The sequence below is a fragment of the Melanostigma gelatinosum genome (assembly GCF_949748355.1).
Source record: "Melanostigma gelatinosum genome assembly, chromosome: 14".
NCBI classification, from domain to species: Eukaryota; Metazoa; Chordata; class Actinopteri; order Perciformes; family Zoarcidae; genus Melanostigma; species Melanostigma gelatinosum.
Window position 1 is genome coordinate 9,623,800 of NC_136647.1, and position 25,032 is coordinate 9,648,831.

The 25,032-nt window shown below is 40.4% G+C and overlaps 1 protein-coding gene across 1 annotated transcript in view; it reads left to right on the forward strand.

The window, feature by feature from the left end:
- Nucleotides 1-25,032, forward strand: part of LOC306787889 (neurexin-2-like) — a gene marked incomplete at its 5' end in the record, with an annotated part of 88,810 nt that overhangs the window by 27,537 nt on the left and 36,241 nt on the right. The window contains 5 exons of the mRNA XM_079283199.1: nt 2,252-2,371; nt 2,448-2,829; nt 3,742-3,932; nt 5,057-5,230; nt 6,567-6,686. Coding sequence (XP_079139325.1) covers nt 2,252-2,371; nt 2,448-2,829; nt 3,742-3,932; nt 5,057-5,230; nt 6,567-6,686 — 987 coding nt within the window. The remainder of the gene's footprint in view (nt 1-2,251; nt 2,372-2,447; nt 2,830-3,741; nt 3,933-5,056; nt 5,231-6,566; nt 6,687-25,032) is intronic.

A 25,032-nucleotide genomic window follows, 5' to 3' on the forward strand; every position in this document is an offset into this window, starting at 1 on the left:
TGGCAATGTACCATCATTCACTGTCCACAGTTTATATGTACTGCATGTGCATCGCTTTGTGTGCAAAATGTACCATTTACCTGATCAATTATGCTGTATGTTTGCTACACCAGTGACCTATGGCGATCTGATTATGAATGGCTTATTAATGGATTTTATGGTTGATAAAAGACAAATTTTAAATTTTAAATTATCGGCCTAAATTATTTAAATGATCATCATTTAGTGAGCGCTATCATTGAAAAGAATCACAGTTTCCACCATGGACTCCTTGTGAATTTTGAATATTGTTGCTTCGACTACCTTTTATGGCTTATCTTAGCTTATCTTGATTCAGATTTCTCTCGATTGATCTTGCGGGTGTAGCTTCAAAGAGACGGCCCATCTCCAGCAGCTGCTTGTAAGCCATCAGCGGGAGGGAAATTGTTGCAAGAACAAATTTTGCTGCAATGCTCTTGATTAATCCTCCGGAATATGGGGAATAATGGTACACAACACACCTTTTAAAAGAGGCATTCGTCCTACACAATGACAGAATTACCATAACACGCTTTGATTAACATGCACTTCCTGCGTTCAAAGTCTCGGCTCACTCATAATGCTGACCTGTATAACTGCACCGTGCCTTTGAAGTTATCCTTGTTTGAAAATATGAATCAAATTCAATTTTAGCTGAGGATCAAACTGGACGAAATAGACTCTTTACATGTGCGGCTTGCTCTGGAGCCTCTGGAAGCTTAGCTTGTAAAGCAAAGGCACTTTGATGGGGGCCAACATTTCAAAGGGTTTACAGTCAGATGTCTGTGTGAAAACATGTTGTTCCAGTCATTTTGCTCCCCACTGCGGTGTTAGAGAAAGATCACTATCACTGATGAAAAGGAATACAGGCTGCGCAGTCAGTTTTACTATGAGTGCTGCATTTTTATTTACTGAGACAAAATGATTTATGACCTCACTTTCAAATTTAACGACACTAACAAATAACACTGTAAACATGATCGTAAGTGTTTTATTCATTTAAAATCAACGCAGCAGAGCCATCGAGCTTTCTTATTCCACACGTTTTCCTTCCTTCATACTTGGCACCTACATTACCCACAATGCAACTCGACCGTTGCCACTTCGGTTAGAGATTGAGGTGTGTTATGAGAGTAGCCTCGAGCTGCTAGATGCAACCTGCGGGCTACAAAGGTTTGGCCACTTTGTCCCCACTATCCAGCCTTCCACTATCATTTCACTATATTTCACTACAGCAACTCTGGTTTGCATCTCTGTTTTCATGATGGATATTTACAAGACAAACACTGCTCTTTTTGTGTTTGACATTATTCCAGCGAGTGGTTTGTTTTGCAGTATTAAAGAAAATCCATCAAATACAGAGGGAGCGGAGATTTGATGCAATTGATCTGTCTGGTGTGCGTAGTCGATAGTACGCAGGTGGATGGTGGTATCATGCCGTGCGCTGTAAAGACACTTGATATGCAGCCCTGGACCAAATCTCCAGTCGCAGTTTTATTTCCCCCGAGGATGAAACAGTGCAGTGTTCGGAAACCAGTTGATGTTTTCCATTTATTGCCCTCTGTACGTCCCCTGTAATTCTCCTACACCCTGAGCTCAATTAGACAGACAAACCCCTAAAGGCGCAGTCAGCTTAGGCATGGCCAATTAGTTTCCCAAGCGATGTCAGAACTCCTTTGAACTGCCGTGTCGGCCTGTTGCATCGGCACTGATTTGGGATGACGGCGCTGCAGTGGCAAGCTTCTGCACTGTGACCTATTTTAAAACCAGCGAGAAAGCCAGAGGATAGTGTAGAACTCTTGAAACTTAAAGCTATGTGTTTGAGCCCGGTGTAACACCATTTTTCCCCAGATGACATCGATCATATATCACTCTATATAAAGAGAAAGTATGCATCATACAATTTCAGTATATAAATCATTTTACACATGTTGGCTATTCAACCTGTAGAATGGGAGCCACTACAGCAGTTTCTTTGCTTTTGTCCTTTAAATGTGTTTTGAGTGAGTGCAAAGTATTTGTTGCAGTTGAACGTTGACGGCTTTGTGTGTGTGTGTGTGTGTGTGTGTGTGTGTGTATGTGTGTGTGTGTGTGTGTGTGTGTGTGTGTGTGTGTGAGAGAGTGGTTCTGGAAGTGAATGAATGTATTGACCCTGAAGAGAGGGCTTTATGTGGAAAGGGTGTATACTGAGCTGATGCGGTATGATTGTCACTCGACGCTTTCCTCCTCTTAGGCAAGGGACCGGAGGTACTCCTGGTAGGCGAGAAGCTGAATGACAATGAGTGGCACACAGTGAAGGTGGTGCGGCGTGGGAAGAATTTGCAACTCTCTGTGGACAATGTGACAGTGGAAGGTACATATGAGTAATACAGGAGAGGTACAGATATTGAAATGTATTTGAAATCTAAGCTGCATGTTTTGTTCCATAGGCCAAATGACGGGCGCCCACACTCGTCTGGAATTCAGCAACATAGAAACAGGGATCATGACCGAGCGGCGTTTCATCTCCGTGATGCCTTCCAACTTCATCGGCCATCTGCAAGCTCTCTCCTTTAATGGGATGCTCTATCTGGACCAGTGCAAGAACGGAGACATATCTTACTGCGAGCTGAATGCTCGATTTGGCATGAGGCATATTGTGGCCAATCCTGTGACTTTTCTAGCGCAAGCCAGCTACCTGGCCTTCTCCACCTTGCAGGCCTACGCCTCCATGCACCTTTTCTTCCAGTTCAAAACCACCAGTCCTGACGGCCTGATACTTTACAACTCAGGAGATGGTAGTGACTTCATCGTGGTGGAGCTGGTCAAAGGGTAAGTGCTGCGGTGTTTGGACTGAGCTGTAATCTACATAGAGGGCTGAGGAAAGATAGAAAGGTCTATTTGGGACAGGAGCTAACTATTTATATCTGTTTCATTTTGTACTTCTTCAACAACATAATTCTTTCTTTGGCTCATAATTACTCGATCATGATTAATATCTTGATAGCCAGACAAAATAGCTTTTCAATATTTTGCTCATAAATCATTTTGTTAAAGGGAGAGACGCAGATAGAGGAAGCTTGAGTGCAAAAACAATAACTGCCATTACCACAGTACTGGTGTCATACTCGCACTCAGACCCACTCAAGCACATTTGGCTACTAATATGCTCCGAATGTTTTATTCATTGCAGATAATTTCTGTTCCAGAGAGAATAGAAAAAACGGAGCATTGAAGCAACAGTTGTAGCTTCCCACTGTCCCAACCTTGCACAGACTCTCTCCCAGTAAGCAATTACTCAGCAGGAGGCCTTGTTCAGCTCTGGAGCCTGCAGCAGTAGCTCGCACAGACAACACAGACAAAATATGGCTTCCAACACTTCTGCCAGGGTTTCCAGGCTGTTCAATGTATTGTGTGAAGTGCAGCAGCTTTGTCAGAGACGCTGCTTCAATTCAAACATGATTTAGTTCGTTGGACAGTCTGCTGATCAAATTTAATATCAACACGATGATGTGCCGTAAGCCTTAGCCGCGTGTGCTATTTTCGTTCATTCCCTGTTATTTATCTGTACTTCAACATAGAACATTTATGACTCTGAGCCCCCTCGGTGGTTTTATCCCAAAACAGACTGGTAGACAGCAGTGCACACAACTGCATGGCTAGCATCGTGTGAAACATGCCACAGCGTAATCACATAACAGCATATGGTATGTGATGAATGTAAACATCTGCATTGTCCTGTAGGTACATCCATTATGTTTTTGACTTGGGGAATGGACCGTCGCTAATGAAGGGAAACTCTGACAAGCCACTTAATGACAACCAGTGGCACAATGTGGTGATCTCCCGTGACAACAACAACGTGCACATCCTTAAGATTGATTCTCGCACTGTCACCCAACACGCCAATGGAGCCCGCAACCTGGATTTAAAAGGTAACTTATCTGAACAATTGTTCATCAGAGGACACAGTGAATACTTGCTAACACAGGGCATCCAGTGTTTCATGTTCATGTTGTAATTTAAAAAAATATTCCAACACATGTACTTGCATTATCTTTTGTGTTAAATGTGTTTTTTTTGTTGTTGAAATTTTTTGTATTTTTTTGGATGCAATGATTACGATATTTAACTAGAAAGGTGCACTCAGTAGAGTGCATATTTCTGCCAGGTGTGTCTGCAGCAGCCACCGCTGTATTGTGTGATTGAATAATACAACCGACATATATAAGGCGCCGTACAACATTTCAATCTTGCTAACAAAAAAAATTCTACTCTTCAAGTTGTCTGCCCGCGTAGCAATGGCTGAGTGACGGCGATGTACTCGGCAGGGTGTGACCTGGTAATTCTGTTGTCTGTAAGATGTGCACCAAACACACCGTCCAAAACACTAAAAGTGAGCAAACTGTTTTCCCCCCACTGGGCGCAGATTAGCGGCTGGGGGTTGGAGATGCACTCAGTTGTGTTATCGCTCACAGCCCCTACCGGCTGTGTCCTGGTTAAAGAATGGTGAATGAGGTGTCAGCAGGCAGTCAATGGCAGTATGAAACAGGCAATAAATGTTCTTTGAGAAAGTGTGAGTCACTGCAACCACAAGAGGTCTTTGAGCATGCAGCCATAACTGGCTACCCAAAATATTACACAGTTTCCTTCAGCAGAATGCGAGTATAGGCGTGGACAGACACAGTGGTACACACACACACACACACACACACACACACACACAAGCAATTGCATCATTCTCCTGGCGGAGATAATAATAATTTAGTTTTTATAGTAAATATTAATTAAAACACATGTATATATTTGAGGTCACTAAGCTACATTATGTTCAGAGGTGTCTCTAAAATGTAAAATACTCTTTCCCATATATTGCGGGTTGGGGTTGTATTGGATTGCATTCGATTGTACCCTAATAATGTGGCTACTGAGTGTACATACTCATATTTGCACGATACTCTCATACATCTTAATTATTTTTGCGTTATTTATGTTTTAAGACGTACATCAACATATGCTCGGTTGTGATTCTGTCTTGACCGACTCGTGTATCTCACAGGGGAGCTGTACGTTGGTGGTGTTGGGAAGAGCATGTACAGCAGCCTGCCCAGGTTAATAGCGTCCCGGGAAGGATACCAGGGCTGCCTGGCATCCGTGGACTTGAACGGAAGACTCCCCGACCTATTGGCCGATGCCCTTCACAGGGTGGGAGAGGTGGAGCACGGCTGTGGAGGTGAGGCCGGGAACACACTGGGAAGTATGAAACGCCGGTGAATCATTCCCGTAATCTGATTTCCTACTTTCAGAGCGGAGCAAAAACAGAGGAACTCAGAGTGACTACTCACAGAAAACTAATCACAGCACATTTGTTATGGTATTTAACAGCGTTGTTGAATGCTCCAGTATGATTGGCCAGTGAAGACCTTCTGTGGTTTTATTATTTCTGATTATACACGCTTACATGTAATAATTTCACTCGGCAGTCATGATGTCCAGCTGCTTTTGCTGAGTTTTAATCAAACAAGAGAGCAGTTAGTAAAGCGAGTTTTGCCGTGACTTAATAATACCAAATAATCTCCCCAGGTAGCCATTGCTTTTACAGGAAACATTGCACAGGTTAATTACGACAGAGTAGTTATAGAAGTGTACCCATTGACGGTGACACTTGGGTAAAGGTCATGGAGTCTGCGAAATCAATAATGTCTTCCTTTTTCAAGCTTGAGTGAGCAAAGTCAACTCTGTGTTACCGGTGAGGAGATTTGATCATTAGTAGAAGGTTGTTGCCTGATCGTGGTCATAGGGAAATAAACTAAATCATGAATCCGTATGATTGTGCGCAGCGTTTTATTGTTTTAGGTTTTTAAATGAGGTGGTCACAGTGACACAGACAAAGTCAGACGGACAGACAGTCCATCACATTACATCTGGTCTTTGTGGCGGTAGGCTTTGTTTATACTCGCGCATGGCGTTGTAGTGCTCCGAGCATGAACGGAGCCGTTTATACTCTGTATTACTACTTAATACACTTGTTATTACGCTGCATTATTCTCCGAAACGCCAGAGGGCATTAACTGTGAACTCACATCTCATATTGATGGACTTCTTCATTGCCTTTGTACAAGCCCTGTAAAGAAACAAGTCAAGCATTACATGCATTATAAAGAAACGAAAGTTGAATATCCTGTCAACAATTTGATTTGGCTGGCAAATTACATACTCAAATGAAGCGTTTTAAGACCTCCTGTTTTTAAAGCATCTCAAAATGAATTGGCCTGTTTTGTATGATCCCTAGACATGTAAATAGTGTTTTTATCAGTGAACTATTTGTGACAGACATGATCGCACGCCGAGTTACAAAGATTCAGAGGTGCCCAACCAAGCGCTCGTAGAATACAAGAAATAAAATCACTTCACGTTCATATTTTCTATCAAAAGATGAATATCTGTAGACCTACGGTGCAGTAATGACTGGCGAAGTACAACATATGTATTCCTTTTGAATAGTGGTAAAGATGCATGAATTACATGAAGAGAAAGCACCTGGTAAATCTGCTGTCAACACCCTGCAGGTCCTAGCACCACTTGCACAGAGGACGCCTGCCACCACCAGGGAGTGTGTCTGCAGCTGTGGGAGGGCTTCTCATGTGACTGCACCATGACCACCTACGGGGGGCCGTTCTGCAGTGACCGTAAGTGCAGGTGTATTACGCCTGACTGGCTAGATAAGTCTGTTTTTAGAGCCATGAAGAGGTGAAATTGTGGAGTATTTCACAGACTTTTTTGTCTTATTGCTTGAATCAGTTGGTGGCCTCTCATTTGCATGCAGACGTTTCAGAAGAGTCTGTCCTCGCAAGTACAGAACCACTCACCAGTGACATGACTTTGACAGTCGGAGCAGATGTGATGCTCTTCGTGATTGATTGCCCATTTTAAGCAAATCTATAGGCTCTGCAAGTACATTTTGTCACTGTATTGAAATGAAACCAACAGCTGCCTCGAGGCGCGGAAATCAATCAAAGGACTTGTGGCATTCTTTGGAAAATGATCGAAAGTGATGCAACGTATAAATGATTTGTAGTCAATGGGTAAAGCATGCAAAACCACTGCTAACATATTCCTTTAAAAACAACTATAATCATGGAAAACATTAGCGATTGGTCACTCTTCGGTCATATATGTTGGCTTTTCTATTCCATCAACAAAATCCTGCGACGTGTGAGTGACACACATGACACGCTGTTCATTCTCTGCGATTGTGTAGTTTGAGTGCCATGTTGTACTCAAAAACAAGATTGGAAACATTGCTACCTGTCTCAGCTTAGTCCTGTATTTTCAAACACCGACATAAACTGCCCAATAAGAACATTTATATGTATCATGCATGCATGTAAATACATGGTGATATATTGCATTTCGACTTGAGGAATCAATTGCGCGCTAATTGCACTTGATGATTGATAGCACCACCTTTCAAAAACCTCCTGTCTGATTGCTTTCGCCGCCATAAAGAGCCCTCTGTGTCCACAGTAATAGACCCGACTTTTACCAGGAGCTTTTCATACTTATAACAGCAAGAGATTAGCATTAAGCTTATTGGTCCAGTGGGCACGCCGAGTTAAGCTTCATTTGCTGCAGAGTCATTTCGAATAGCTGCAAGAATTGTGCCTTTGTGGTAATCGTTGTTGAAATGTGCTGTTATGCAGTATTGTTTTAAGACAGGAAAGGACATTACACTCTGTGGGGGGGGGGGCCATTTTAGGATAATTTGATGGTAATTCTGTGAAAGAAAGTCATGTTTGCAGGAGAAAGATATCTGGCATTTACTGTATTTTTACTCTGGAGGAGCATCTGTGTTAGGAAAATGCACCTCATCACCGATATTATAAGCACATTTATTTGGTTGTTCACACTGATTACAGTTTTGCGTTACAGTCTAATTATATATTTTTGGAAGCTAATACACAAAGAAAAACTACTTTCTCACGTCGATGTACAGTACTTACTTACACACTGGCAGTTATCTAATTTAGCTTGATATCAAAGAGCCACTTACTTCCTCCATTTGTTTAGTTATCTCATTCATCTGCTTGTTTCCTGTGTTCCTAATTTAAACACGCACCCAAAATGTGCTTGCTCCTGTAATGTATTGATCCAACCTGAAAATCAATAGTTTGTCCTCTCGAGTCTTTATCTGTTCCGTCAATTACTGTCCCAAGACTGTGCACCCGGATGAAATGTATAGTATGGCGTTCAAGCTGCTTTTTGTCTGCATGAGCAAGCAGACATGTCTTTAGTGGATGAAACAGGAGAGCCTATAGTTCTTTTTGTGTCTGATATACCTCATTAACACATTCTGCTGATATCTTTTTAACTGCATTTCAAAAAGGGAAACATGTATAGATGGCACCATGAAATTACAATTTCAGAGAAAAAACCCTGTTGGTGGCTGTAACATGTTGCTATTTATCACTTATTTTAACTTATTTATAAAAATTAAACATAATTCAAACTTTTTATTTCCTTGTTGACAACATTCTTTGATGAAAACTTGCAAAAGTCTTGGATGATTCAATGCGTTGCTTTTCAATTCAGTATCTCTTAAAAATGTGTTCGTCCACATTGAGCTTTTTTTTACACTATTCGTGTCTATTTCCACGAAGATAATAGTTCTTGTCAGCCGTGTTTTGTCAAAAGAAAGCAAGAAAAAACATGTTGATCTTCATTAAACTTGATAATGGCTCCCCATGAGAGAGATTGCATGTTGCTATGCAGTTGTTCAACGCCAATCTTATTTGATTTTCGATATTTTCTGTAATTGCAGCGAGTTTCATGCACATCACATCATCTAAGCCAGAATGTTAAACTGCCGCCTAAGGCTTAACCTTCATAGCACTCTTTCTAACAAGTGTTGCAGACATTAATGTACGTACATTAATATTTTGTTGCCAGAGACAGAGGCAAGATCTGGCTGTTTGAAGGATATTGAACACAGATATTGTCAATGTCAATGATGTAACAGCATGGTGCTGTCATTGTATATTCATTTTGGACAAGAGCTGCCAACGAATATTTCAAATCTTCCATTTTTATGGCCCACAAACGATCTGTGTTCACTTACCAAAAGGCTCTACCTTTAAGATTACACGGCTACACTAAAGCAGTGCTTTCAAATCAATGATCTCCACCCCTGCAACTGTATGGGGAGACACTAGAAAGCATTCTTGCATTTACAAGACTATCATTGAACAATTAATAGCAAAAACAAAAACATAAAAAAAGGAAAAGCAATTTAGCAGCATATTTGTTTTTCATTCAGCAGCGTTTAGGGAGGAACCTCAATCATGCGGGTGGTAAATTGCATTTCTGGCCGATATCAAAGGTGAAACCAATACATCAAGCCAAGAGGAAATAACAAGCCTCATGCTTCCCATTGAGCCATCATCACAGTCATTAAAACAAATGGAGAATGTGACAATAACGCCAAAACAAACAAATATGCAGGACAATGGTTTTGTAACCGTCAGTATTCGTTGGTGCAGCGTGTTTCGTCCATGCTACAATCTGCTGCTTAGATTTGCTCGCCAACACTAAAGCCTAAAACAAACAATCATCTCCTCCCACCTTTTTCTTCTTCTCTGTCTGTGTGCCAGTCCAGAAGGGCTGCCAAATATTCCAAGATTTGTGTGTACGGATTTCTGACCGTTTAACTGTTATTTATCTGTCTAACTATTATAACTATAACCTCGTTAAAAGCAAAGCAGAAGTCTAGAAGCTTATCAAGCAACCAAGATTCCTGAGTTGGTTTGTGCTGCAGTACATTCATATTCATATACAGAAAGCAATTTACCAAGTGCCACAAACATCTGTGCTAATTACCTCCAGGTCATCATTTCATCACCAAAGTCACCCAGAGATATAATGATGTGCTGTGCTCAACTGTCAGCGCTTCCTTCTGTAAACATATGGAGGGTGTAATTATTGATTAACCTCTGTAGCTTCACATTATTATTTTCGAAAATTCATTACCCGCTTGTGTGTGTGTATATTTGTGTGAGCGTGTGCTTGCTCTTGCAAATGTTTATGTCTTCGTGTGTTTGTGTAATTATGTAAGTATATCCAAACAAATACCCATAATATTATTGTTTCACTTAACTTCCATTTAGCCCATAAAAGAAACGACAGTTGTGAAAAAAATGTGTTGCATGACAGCGTTTAAAGCCACAATGGGCAACCGCTGATTCTAACTTGGCACAACTGTTGCAGCGTCTTTTTCTCTACTAATCCTCTCCAGTATATCCTCCCACCCCATCCCAACCATGCGAGTCCACAAATGCGCTCTGCTATGATATGTGATATGATACCTGATATGGCTTTACATAACTACAGTGTTGGCACTATCAACTATCTGCAGAGTGGAATCCACCGTCGCCATCAATTTGTAAGTCAACATTTCCTTTGAATTGTTTAATACCCATGGAGTTAAGGCAGACTGTAAGTAGACAGCAGCTGACTTCCTTTGTTGTTTCGTATTGCAGTTAGCAAGCATTTCATCGAGCTTTCACTTTATTTGTGCCAGAACTACAATGGTTTTCCATTTCCTCAAAGGAGCTGGATGAAGTTTGTATTGTCAAAGGATTCTATACTGTAATACACGTAACCGTTATTTACACCTCTTCTCCTACAGTGGGATGTAAGAATCATTATCAGTTCGTCCCTTGTATATAAGAGCCTTCATTGCCTCCAACTTGAACCACCATTTCTTTGTATTCCTTCAGTTAGGTTTGTGTATTATATTTTATTATAAGTTATTTTACAACTACTTCTATTTATTTAGTTTTCTCTTCCTTATGTATTTTGTAAACTAACTCCAGTGCTATCTTATTTCTGTCTTTATTTGTAGTTTTCAAAAACAAATGAAAGAAAGTAAAGAAAAAAACAGGATCTCACACTGTAGTCTAGATTTCTCCTCTTTGTTACAAACAAAATTAACTTTTTAACGGTGATATTTTTGGAAATATATTAAAGCTTTTTCCAGATAACTTGAACAAGTGTGTGTCTGTCAGGTGTTGAAGTATGTCAACGTTCTCTGTTGTACTTTCGTGTACAAAACTGGAAGTATGGGAGCTCAATCCCTTTTTCCTATTGATCTTCATTTCAGGTAGAGTCATTCACAATTATGAGTGTATCCCAAAGGCCACACGGATAATCCAGGATAGAGGTTCAGACTTAATCTCGCACCCCGGGGCCGAGGCTCAAGAAAACATTTGGCTGTTCATAGCATGGTGGCCTACTCGAAATAGACTTCTGAGCCTTATAAAGTCAATGGTCTGGATCAAGCAGACATGCCTTTAAGAGGCTTGCATACATGTAGAGTATGGCAATATAAATGATCTTTACAGTTTTTTTTTAATTTAAATTAAATAAAAAAAGGGACCTCTTTGCCTTTGTGTCCACTCTGTGAGAAGCACATGTATTTTACTTGACTTACTGTTAACAGATGTTGGGATATGTAAAGATGTATGACTCGGAATTGTTACCATTAAAAAGGCATTGTTGGGTTTGACAGAGCGAGTACGTATGAGGGTGTGGCGGTGGAGGCGGGTACCTCCCACAGCACCATTGACTTCATTGTCCCAACCACTCACACATCACCTTTGAAAATATGGCAGTCTTTAGAAATAATGACCTAAATTGCTTGAGCGTAAGCTCCTTGCTTATACTAAATGTCGAGCAGACAGAGTTAGACCCGCTGTAATAAACTGCACTCCATACATGCTGGAGTACATCATGAAAGAGGGTTTGACCTTTCGTTGATACTCTACAATTAACTTCAGGGGGTTCAAATCCAAGTGACTTATGATCACATAATGATACCCCACCAATCATTACACTACATCCTGCGCTTACCAGCTGCATATAGAACTTGTGCTTCTGTCACTCACGTAATGCAGTAATGGCAGAGATTCATTGTTACATGAAAAGCTTTACTGTCGGTGGCCCATTTCACGTTATTAACGGCCACTCTGGGGTGAATGTAGTGTTCATCTGTAGCATCTTTCTGAGCACCATGAGGTGTCAACAAATGAAATTTGAAATATTTTGTGACAGGCACAGTCTTGCAAGTGAGTGACTATCAGCTGAACCTCAGATTCATCTCTTGATTGGTGAAAATTACACACATGAATGAAAGCTTTCAGACTGATTACAGTCGTGCACTCCATCAAAGTTAATAACCTTTCATAACTTCTGGAAAGTGCCTCTATTTCATCTTCACAATTCCAGTCAACGCGGTCGCATCAGTGTTTTATAATCCAGTAAATGAATGAATTCCATTTTGAGCCAGTACACAGAGATTGTAAGGCATATGTTAGCTCTTATTCCAAATTGTTCACAGATTTCCAGACGTCTTGTGAAGTTAGATGTCAGGATTTTTCCATTAGTTGCCATGGGGATTTTCTCAGCCACCTGGCTTTGTCATCTTTGCTCACAATAGAGACAGTGTACTATCACAGAAATAATAATCTCTGCCAGATCTCCGCTCTGTGTGAGTCTTATGGATAGTCTGAGCCCCCAAACTGCTGGCACAGCTCCACTCTGCTGCCTCACGGAGGTAGAACATCTTGAGCATTGTGTAATTGACTGGTAGAGTTTACAGCGTTTAGAAAAGTCAACCTGGGATTTACAGGAATCGCTGCTTTAATCTTTAATACTTTTCCACAATATAACTCATGCAGACTTAATGTTTTCTTGTGAAACACACCACAGGTCAATGTCCGACCACTCGCTGCCTTTTAACAGCTTTTCAGCCATTTATGCATGAGGGGAACACGTTTGACGTTTACATCGATGTGAAAAGAAGTCAAACACCTTCGAGGATAATGCCCTCTTGTCCTTGTTGTTTCTCACATTAAGAAACATCTTTGTTCTCCTATGTGTTGTGTCTTAAGGGGGTTTCTCCAAAGGGCAGCATTGTCATATGAGCAACACGATACAGGAACCAGAAACACGAGTCAGTAACATGACGTTACCAGTTTTTACAGAAGAGCCACGAGGAATCAGAGCAGATGCATTTTTTTCAATCTTCCCAGAAATGTTTGATTGAATGTATGAGAGACTCATAGTGACACAGGACACACTGACTCATACCGTTTATTAGGCTGTTAAGGAATGAATGTAGAAGAAAAAGTGATGATGCTGTTCTACCAACTGTGCACTGAAGAATTTGAGTCGATACTGAGGAAGAGATTTGAGTTCATATCAATTATTTTTGGTAAATGGCAACGGTAGGACACAAAAATAGAGGAAGGGATCACTGAAATAGCTTGCTTCCACCAATTTACTAAACTGAAACCATCACATTTACTTATATTTACTTACGAACAGGCAAAGAGGACAGCAAATTAGATCTCATCCACTCGACAAATTGCATTAATCGATTAAATAATCATTGCTGGATGAAATAAATAGAACTGTAACCTCAGAACAAGGGAAGTCATGCGACAAAACAGCATTTGTCTTTGCCGCTACAATCTGTTCATTTCCCAAACAGCTACCAGGAAAACTTGACCAAAGAAATGGCTATGGGTGATTGAAATGATGTCTTTCTTCTTTGTGATTTCCTGAAATCAATTTTAGTTGCACTTCTTCAAAATGAGTAGTTTGGTTGATGGTAATTAATTGGTATTATGTGGTAATCACAGCCATTCAAAGTTCCTCAGTTCAGGAATCGACGAGAAATCATAACCAGCAATAAACAAGATACGATTCTGTAATCAAACCTGCTTATTTGTTCCCCAGTTCTAGTATTCAGTTTGCATTACGTTATACTTTACCTCTTCAGTGTGGAATGAATTATTTGTAATTTGTAATTTATTTGTAATTTGTAATATTTGATTTGTATTTCCAGACTTGATTGATGAGTAGTAGTAGTTAGTCATGTGGTATCTTGAAATGCTGATCCAGTGTCACTTGACACCTTCTCTTTCTGCTCGTATTTATTATCAAACTCAAAGGGATGCGGAAGTCATCAAGTTTCCGTTTCTACTTCTAGCCTCATTTGCATAACGCAGTGTTACAATCAGGACAGAGGAATACTTGATTCACCTTTTTTTAAAACCTGCATTCGACAAACTCAGATGCAATTAGGTCCTTTCACACCACCAAGTGCTACTCACAAAGTCACTCGCAGCGTGAGCACCGCAGTCTGATCACAGTCTCCTCTATTCCCAAATGTCATTTCTTGTCGAGATAGCAATGTTCTCCTCCATCGCTGCCCCACGCGTATTGCAAACAGAAAACTCACAGAATGTATTTCTGTTCAGCTAGAAACGTTTGAAGCGCTCGTGTTTTTGTTCACCTGTAGTATATAAGTGTTCCTCCTGGTTAATACAATGTTCAGAAAAAGATATTGCAGATGTCACTTATCACCACACTTTTATGTGCTACACTGTCCGATTCAATTCTATTGCACCTTCTACCGCACTCTAAATTGTCAGCAAGGCACTATAAGATGTTACATCACTTCTTGTGTAGAAACAAAGTGGGCACCAAGGGGCATCTTCTATAGATAGCAGCAAAAGCAAGATTGGTGAATGGTTTTCTTTTTTACTTCCATGGGTTCAAAACTGTAATGAGCACTTTAGATGCTCTGCTGAACTAATCTGCGAACAGGTATGAGGATTCACAATGGGCTCCAAAGTACTAGTAAACCTTTTACAAAACAGTCATTTAATTCAACTGTACAAAGAATGTTGCATTATTTGCTTTTAGAATTACAGAAGCACTTTTGCTCGAACATTTAAAACTTCATTTGTAAACATAAAATGCTCAGATTTGTAATTACCATTAGAAAATGTAATGAATCAAACTACTGTATGTATTCCCATGTAATATGGCATTCATGGTCTTTGAGAACTTTAGTTTGTCCAAAGTTTGGTTCATCGATCCATCCGATAGTTTGTTCTTCTTTACAAGGAGCATCACTCTATCGCCTCACGGCTGTTGACTTTTAGTCTTGTTATTTTCAGGGACAAGATTGAAGTTGTATTTCATTTACCCAGTACCCAGTGCTTTAATGATTTAATTAGCCTTAAGAATGTACATCATCGACAAGTAATTTGTTCTCCACAGATATACCCTCAGCTCACAATTTAAAGCCACTAGACCTTACTTCCCTGACCCCTTACAACCTTTGGGTAAAACGTCACGGATTGTGTTCATTTAATGCAAGCTGATAGCTCATTAGAATGCAAACAGACACGGGCTGTGCTAAACTATGCTCAACAGATTGGAAAATACAAGCCACACTGCCAGTTTCACTCAGACTTGCGACAGGTTATTTCATGATTAGTTATGGTCTCTTATGACTCATCCTGCGAATACTGACTGCTGCAGAGGAAGTTCAATCTTCCGCCAATGTCACACTGACTAACAGAGTTAGGAGAAATATCCAAACCTTTATAATACACACTTCCCTCACTCTGCTCTGCCGAGGACTTCAAACCAAAGTTACATTGTCTGAGATTGGAAGTTACAGGATGCAATTTCCGCGGCCATTTCTTAGTTCCACGACATCAGACCGGCCACTCTTGTTTACTTGCACAGCGAGTTTTATTGGCTTTTGTCAATCTCCTATTCGAGTATATCAACCATTATAACTCTTAAATGATGTTTGTCTAAGATGTCTGTGTGTCTCAGATACACTGTAAGTTTAATTTATTGCAAGTATTGCTGAGATTACAGCGCTAGTATAATTACATTGACTACAGGGAAATACATCATCTAAGAGTTTTCAAACTGTGAGCAGGACTCCACAACAACAACCATTTCTCCTGATTTGGTTAAAGGTCATTCCGTTGCAGTACATTATAAGTCGGTGTGTGTTCATCTAATTATGTCCAATCCACGACTGGCATGTGAAGTCATCCACAAATAATCATTATTATTGTTATTATTATTGTTATTATTATAAGGATCCAGATAGTCATATATTGGTAGATGCAGGACGCTTTAACTTTGGTAGTTATTGTATAACCTTAGTACATCGGTATACTTGCACAGACAAATCAAAGACACTTGATTGTTCAGGTAAATCAATCCTCTCCCTGATCTCATTTTTGCCTCATGGTTCGTTCAACAATCCTAAAATACTTCACCGAGGAGAATTCATCACTGCCGAGCAGATGTTTTTGTTGCCGTGACAGCGACCCATATTGAGCGAGAGCCATAATTAAAGTCGTACACATTTGATGTCGTTTCCACACGTCATATTAAATGATACATTGTTAAAAGTAGCTGACTCTATTCCGTTGTCAACATCCTCAACAGCTCCTTTAAGCTGAATAGACGATGATGGAACAGTACCACGAGAACGCGTAAGAGCTTGTGCACTGAAACATAGCATTGTGCCTTCAATGTTTTTTAGGGAGTAGAGTTGTCATCATCCAATTTTATTTCAACACTAACAACAATCGCCTCTTTCTCTAAGGAGCTGTAGATATATTCCTGAAATTATTGTTTTATTATTATTGGAATTATAATTTAATAATGAATTATTATTATTCATTCATGAATTTATTATTAAGTATGTGTTGAACAATAAGAAACCATTTAAAGGGTAACTTCTGTATTTTTGAATCTGTATTTTCCCGTATTGTTGTGTCTAAGTGACCAATGGGGAAAGCAATTTCTGAAATTGGTCGAGTATTGTGAGATAACGCTGGCAGCAGCTGAACGGGCGGCAATATAATCATTTCGGGCAATTCAGCACTGTCAGTCACGTCCACCGACATTGCAGGTTGTTGCCACTGACATGTAGTTATTTTGGGAACCTGACAGTGTTATGGAAAAGACTACAGGGATATAAATACTTTTCTTACCTTTCGCTGATTGTTTTTGTGTCATGTGACTTGGATGGAAATGTGAGTGAGAGCCGAAGAGAGGAGAGCCAGGGGACACCGGTGCTGTTAGAGTTTGTTGTGTTGGAGTCCAAAAAAATAGTTTCGTGTTGTCTAAAAGATTTTCAATGTCATGACTGAATATTTTGCTGGTTTTGACAACGTGGATGCAACACAGGATCTCACAACAGAACTTCTCTTTGAGCGGGAAGCGAAGGCATGACCCACCCTGTACTCTGCCTCTTAATTAGCTTGTATTCGTTGGCTTTGTGTGGTGGTTTGGTTCGGTTTTGGCATGAGGAGTGAGATAGTTTAGGATTGGGATAAGAATAGCAGGGAAGCCAATCAAAGGCAGAGTAGGGTGGTTAATGTCTTTACTGTTCTATGATTAGTAATATCGCAAGCGGCACTTGGACACAATAACACACAGACAGGATCAAGCGAAAAGAAAAGGACAACATTTAATAAACGTCCATTTTGTCAGACACTTATATTAACAATCTGAGCCTGTCTGTGAAAAAACAACTATTTGAGTGGGCATACGACAGCAGCCGCTAAATGGGCTTCAAATTACATTGCAGGCCATTTAGCAGCTGCCGGCTGCAGCGTTATCCCTCAATACTGGACCAATTAAAAAAACGTGTCAGACAAAAAACATGGGAAAGTATAGGGTCCAAGCTGAAAAATTCTGAAGTAAATTTAGGCTACCGGCTCAGAGATGCCCCAGAAAAGATATGCCTCTGGTTGGAAAGCAATTTTCACAATTACGTAGCTGAGATCATGGTAATTAATAATGCAGAACTTGATTACTGGTTTATGACATAGTTACAGAAAGTCTTGGTTTGCCTACATGGTTTGCAGAGTATGTGTGTTTGCAGTGTCTTTCTATATGTCTCTCTATCTGTCTGTCCAATCATCCAACCATGATTCCAGCTGTGTGAAAAGTTCAACAATACACAAGCACTACATTGGGAAAGTGGTCACAAAAATCCCAAACAACTTGAGTTTCATCTCAAAGAAAAATAGAGGCATTGATGTTTTCCCCCCAGCTTCATCTTCCGTTGTGTGTAGACTGAAGGGAAAGCCTCTATTGCAGCATCATAAGTGAAGAATAAAACTAAAATATTCCCTTAAAAGAGCTACCAAAAAGGCCGTTTACCAGCCTGAAATGGCCTTGGTGTGAGGACCAATTTATAAAGCCATATACAGTTTCAGACTCCATAGATAAGAGCTTGTCAGAAGGCTGCATCTACAGAACACAGTCATAGAGGATCAATTTGCATCAGAGAGGAGATTTTCCTTTCATAATAGCAGGCAATTTGTTAAAGAGGATATTTAGTAATAATATTCATATTAACGCTTATTGAAAGAATGCTTTCTCAAAATTGCTTTGTCACTAACCAAGTAACTGCAATCATAATCTGCCTCCAGGTGAAAGAGCGCGTATAATTACCGCAATAAATGGTGTAAAAGTGGGGTCAGAGGCTTGCCAAGAGGCTCGGTGCCTCTGCACACAACGAGTGCTGTGGGTGTGTAGAGATACAAGATAAAGTCTAAATTGTCTCATATTGGCACTTAGTGCCTCTGTTCATTTTCCCATTTCCAGGATGATGTTCTCCAATGTGTCTCTAAGGCACTGTCCAGTTTTGGGACTGACATTATGCAAGGCTTGATTACCAAGTGGACAGCTCCCCCCGTGCTCTGACTGTCCCTCTGTGCCCCGCTCTGCATGGAAACATGGAGGGATTCACTTGACACCCAGACCACGCAGCGGCTGAGCCTCAGATGAATGCTAGTCTATGCAGGCTCCCGGGGGAGGGGCAGGGCTTCCTAGTCACTACTGCAGGGGCTGTGTGAGAGGAGAAAGGTTACATTCAGTTTACATCATAAAGGCAAGACGCACAGACAGAGGCCTTCAGATTCAGAATCTGTCGTACTCTGGCTGCATTTCTGTTTTTCTGTCAGTCGAACACTCACAGACACAGTGGTGTCACCCTGGTGTGCGATGAAATTATAACCCACTGTGATGAAGAATTTAGGGAAAGAGAGTGCATGCAATGCGGCTATGTCATTGTGGTGGTCTACACTACACTTTGGCAAGCCTGTGTCCACACTTTGGTTTGAGGATCCACAACATCACCTTATTTTGAACCATCATAACATCAGCAGCAACTTGTAGCACATCCGCAATTCTATTCTTAACCTTTAGTACCTATTATTGTTTGGATTGGATTACATAAATCATACTTTGGACTTCACCTCTAAAATGATTTTACATTGTGCTTCCCCAGAGGTTGGTCTGGCAGGTCTGGCACTCAAGCTTTAAAAGCAACATGAGAGGACTTATAGATCTTTAAAGCCAGATCATATGTGCTTAGTTTACAGATGCATTGGAACTGTAAAAAGATTTAAAATGTATGCCAAACGGCATCACTAACAAGGATCAAGTTGAATCTAACAGAAATTAGACCAACGTATAAGATACATATGGGGTTAAAGGATATATTCTGCTAATTAGTGCTCACATTTGTAGCTGTGTTTGTAGTGGTGATACAATCACTAAAGATTCTCTATACAAAACTAATATAGCAGCAAACAACTATCTTTTGCTTTCCCTCCGTGTGTGTGTTGTTATTCGAGCTTCTCTGTGCTTTGTTGACATAGCCGGGCCGGCTGTGTGTGCTTTTTAGTGCATGTGAGTGCGTGTGAGTGTTTAGCTCACTGGTTAGCTCATGGCTGCCGTTCTGCGCTGCCCTCATACGGTGGTCACAACTGATGACGCCGCTCTCCAGGCCGACGGCTTTGTCACGGAAGTGTAGCCTCCTGAGGTAAACATGTTAGCTCTGTCAGCGCTGTTGCCATTGTTTGCATGGTAAGCACTGTTAGCACCGTCAGCTGCAAGCTGCCGTCTCAGCCGTCGCCATGTTGAGAGCCATATTGGGGCAATAGATATTCTCAGAATGTTGTGTTGAGCACCATTAAAATAAAAGTCCTTTGTCTTCTCCATTGTCGTGTAATTACAGTACGGCACCTAAGTCATTAATGCGGCGTTAGGAAAATGGCGTTTCAGTTGCATACGATATAATGATGGTACATTTAGTAACAAAAATATTTGTTTTTTTGATGTGTGCCTGGTGCAAATGTCACCTTGGATTATTGCTGAACATACTGACTCACAAGCAAACAAACAGCCTTACGTGCAGTCGATACAAAGGGACTGCGCGGTTGGCATACAATGAACTGCAGACTATACATCATCCTTGATAGACTTCAATTTAAGATGGATTTCTGTACTTGAGGTCTCAACTGTCATCTTTTCCCTCCAGCCACAGCAACAGCAACTGGCTGCTGTCTTCAGCTGCTGAATCTGCCTCTGTGGCCTGATAAATGTACTAATCCTTCACTTTCCCCAGCCCACTTCTGTAACCTATTAAAACTCACGATCCATATGAAATTGGCATTCAGCAGAAGATTAGTTTATGGAAACAGGGCATAACAAGGTACTCAGACAGCTTCAGTGTTCTGCGTCGCAATAATAGTCAAAGCCATTGTAACTAAACCATGTAATTAGCAGACTTGTAGAGACATACGGGGTTTTACATGCGTGTCAAATTTTGTGGTGACATTAAAAGCCTTCCTTGACTAACAAGGTAGGCTTTAAGTGTATTTGACGAGCTCCATGTCATGCTGTTTTTCCTTCACAGACCCTTTACTTGTTTCTCTGTAAAAATTGATTTCAAAAATCCAGCTTTTGGTCTCAAATTCACGACACGACTTCAAAATAAGTCTATTTAAGTTAACGTCAGAAAATCCAAGGTAAGGCGAGTTTATTTATACAGCACACTTCATTGCAAGAAAGCATAATGTGCTTGTGTAAAGACCAACCCACCCAAAGACATTATGAGGCAATTTTGGCTAATGTCACCCCTTATTTATTATGATTATGAAACAAAAAGACCAACAACAAAAAAAGAGCAGTTTCTCAGCAATCACGGGTCAGTGGGAAGTTAATGTGTTTTGTCAGTTGGTCCATTATTAGACAGGCTGTGTGCAATAGTGCTCCCTCATCTAGGACTTGCAATCTCACTAACTGTATCTGCATATACATAAGCTAGAGTAATGCTGTATGTAGGCAGGATCCTGATTGTTTTGTTGTTGCATTTGATATATATGCTTTGCAAATGCACTGGTGATCTCTCTGTTCCTACATGCCTCGCACACACAAACAAGCTCCTCATTTCCTTTCCTTTTTGTTTCTCTCTGTCTATTCCTCTATTCCTGGCTCGCTCTCTGGTCATTGTACTACAAAGCACCAGTCTCTGCATGCTCAGCAAAAGAAAGCCTTTACGTTTCCTTCTTTGCTCCTCATTCGTTTTGATAGATTGTTCACTCACTTGCCTCAGTGTACAGTGACTCAAGATCTGCTCACTAAGGATCCGATAGTGAAGTAACACACTGTCCCTTTTACGTTTTTCAAGATATGCAGCTGTAATGCAGGTACTTACATTAAGGACATATGTACGTATGTATTCATTTCTCTTTTGATTTGACCTATATGCAGTCCTCATTACACAGTGGGCACTATTGTTGTTTTTAGAATGCTGTTAGATATTTTTGTCTTCTTTATCGTCAGCTTGAAAAACAAGCAAAAGTGTGACTGTGACACGTAATATAACAATAATATCATAAATAATGTAATACAGTCAATTACCAAAGATTTTCACACCCCAACTCGATGACTCTTTTGGGGAGTTTACCATGGATCAGGATCGGCACTCTAAACCCGTCCCTCGCCCTAAATAAACAGACGCAGTAAATAAACAGTGAAACAGGTTAAACGTGCAGCGCTGACCTCTGCAACGGCTGCAGGCTGCTTGCTATGGTGTTGTGTGTGGTTGCCAGAGTGTTTTTAGGGAGTACCGTTGGTGAGATCGATAGTTCACGTTACCTCTCTGCTATCAGGTTTAAAGGCTGATTAACTCACTCGATGGTCATTCATTCACAGGTACTGCATTGCAAATGAATCTTGTGTTCAACATCACACATAAACCACCTATTGCACTACATTTACCCTCCGGGACTTTCTTCAACTTTATGATTTCTCAATGTGATATTTTTGTTGTGTCAAACCCCGCACGCACACTACTTTCTGCCAACAAGCCAATCCATCACATTTGATGGATGGCAAGAATTACACAATTGTAATGATATCAGTGATGATGCAAAATGAAAAAGTGTGTCTAGATCTCTATTTACTGCTAATTTTATGGTAAACTACGGAGTTATTTAATTAGGGGATATTGAACGAGTGGAAGAGGAGCAATCTCAGACTCAGGACGAGGTTTGAATGTTAGCGAGAGAGACGTGAGAGATGTTTAGTGTTTCTCAAGGTGCTCCTCCAGTGGACAAATGCAGTAATGACAGGGATATAAATAATAACAATAAGCTGTATTTACAAAGCACCTTTCATAGTATAAAAGGTATTTAAACCAGGACACAAGAAGCGAAAACAATAAAATAATACAATCCAAAAGAGGAAATACTAGTAAGGAAACAAGTTGATTGTGGTTAAAACACTGACAACCAAGTAAACGGCATTTAGATATATTCTTAAGACTCTCAGTTTAATTGTTCCAGCAAAATACAAAGACATTGTTCCTTTGTCCATGGACTAACTTTCAAACTTTCAGTGTATTTGCTGTTAACAAAACAAACAAAAACCCAAACTGGACTAATTGAATCTTGGCAGAAGCAATAATACAACAACAATTTATAACAGAGAAGATTTTCATAACAGAAAATATATATTTTCAGCCAGCCAGCCGGTCATAATAAGGTAAATTATTGCAAAGCTTTGGGGCAAAGACTAGTTTTCAGTTTTCTTTGGGGTTACAGCTAAAAGTTTTTAAAAAGTACAGCCTCAGAAAGTCCACAGTATATGCTGGGTTGTTGTGTGTATTCCCTTCTAAGTTATTAAAAGACTCTTAAAAACTATTTCAAAACATACTTGGAGCAAGTATAAGGGTCTCCAACAGAAGATTTTGTGATTTAATGTGAGTTAATACACATAGAAGGCAACATATATATTAATAAGTTAATTAAATGGATGTACGTTCAAATGGCTTTGATACAAAACTGATTGATGGCATCATCAAGCAAGTTTTTTTTTACCGCAATATTAATATTAAGATGACCGCACAGCTTTTCACAAAGATTGCTGACCTACTGATTCCTAAAATCTTTAGTCTGAGGATATCAAGCATAATCATTCATGAGGGGAATCATTAATGTAGGACGAATCATTGTGTAGTAACTTGCTAGGAAAAGACAAGTACTCAATTTCTCACCAAACAGAGTCAAAATGAAGTGAATGTTCTGGTTGAAGAGGATGTATACTAAAAGGCGAACAGGAATACAATCCCGATAGAAAATCAAAAATATGCAAAACAGATAGGTTTCCTGGCATATATAATTCTGCAATGCCCAAATGTTTGCTGTAACAATGAATATAGAGAGGCTGTTTTGCAAAGCTAGATAACTGGAGTCCAGTCCAGCATAATGTATCATCATTCTCGAACATTTTGAGGAGGTTAAGTTGTTGCCACAAATGTCCATTACAGTTTGCAGTCATAGCAACAGTAAAATCCATTACGCATTTCTGCTGGCGCTTTCTTTAATGTTGAAATAATGAGCACGACAACTAGATCGAAGCAAGCCAACAACAACGACAGGGCTTCCTCTATGGCCAACTATCCTGCTGATGCCTTTTCAGGCTCATCATCAAAATGAGGCTCCAGAGTGAAGAGGGGAGAACACCACAGCGAAGCAAAAACTGTCTCCTGTGGCGATGGCCCACTTCCCTCTCAGGTCCTGGATCAGGTATTACTTTTGAATGCCACAGCTAGTTCAAGTGGCTCATCTGGCACTCTTGTCTTTCGTATCAATCCAAAGCACAGAACATTTAGTAATTGTGATTGTTCAAATTGAAGACAGTGCTCCTCTTTCCCTCTTGTTGGTGGGGGTTTCACCGCATGGTAAGCAGCTCTGCTGTTCTTCCTTTCCAGGAGACATGCTGAGGCTAGTAAGCTCAACTAAACAAGCAAATGGAGTCTATTTTTGACAGCGCCTTGTGCAGCCAACAATATGCCACCTACTGTCACATGCAGTGTGTTTTCAGCGTAGAGCGCACACAGTCTGCCAAGACGAGAAGAAAACACCATGCTTAATCGAGGTGTGAATCTGGAGGAGAAGATTCTGTGTGAGTTGAGCATCCAGCGGCCCTCCACTCAACTCTGAACCTTTTGGTTGATGTGCCTGACCTCCTTAAGAAATCTGAAATATCTGTGAGTTTGCAATAGTTGTCAGCTCTGCACAGACCATAATAATAATATGGAATAGGAGAGTAGTTCTGTTTCTGTTCTGCTACATCGTTATCTGATCGGATTCTGCCAGCCGTACCGTTAATACATATACTGCTGTCTGTCGGTGGAGCAACTGTGCGTTTCAGCGCCTTCATATTTGTCATCCTCCCTCCTTCCCTTACACCGTCTACGCCAGGCTTATTTTAGGTGTTGTCGTTTTGTAGCCTAATGAAATCAACCAAACTGCAGGCCATGCCTTTCAGAGGATGCTCGCGTTATGAGTAATTAATCTGAAAGTGCTATGATTAATCCTGCTACTTTAGCCCCTCAGGCGAGACTGGATGTCTGTGAAAAATCTCCTCTCACACGGCACACATTTTAGGTTTCTTTCGTCTTTAAAGCGCTGTCGACGTCTCCTCACATCACGTCGTTTTTTTTAGGCCCCTTGACTTTTTCTACAAAGGAAATTGAAACATTTTAAGTTCATGGTTTCTAAAATATATATTATTCCATACATGCAAAATAATTAGATTATGCAAATGCACAACTGAGTGGTGGAATAAGTTCAAAATAGCCTGTAGGAAAATGTAAAAAATCAAATCAACGGTTTGTCGGACTGGAACCGCAGAAGTCGCAGCTATTATATGAGAGTCTGTTTTCAAAATCCAGCAGAAGTCGAATGCAATTCAATAAAAAAATAAAGCTTATCATCAACTATATCATCACACATCAAATGCGTATTTGATGTGTTTCCTATGAGAATTGTCCAGGTGTGCGTT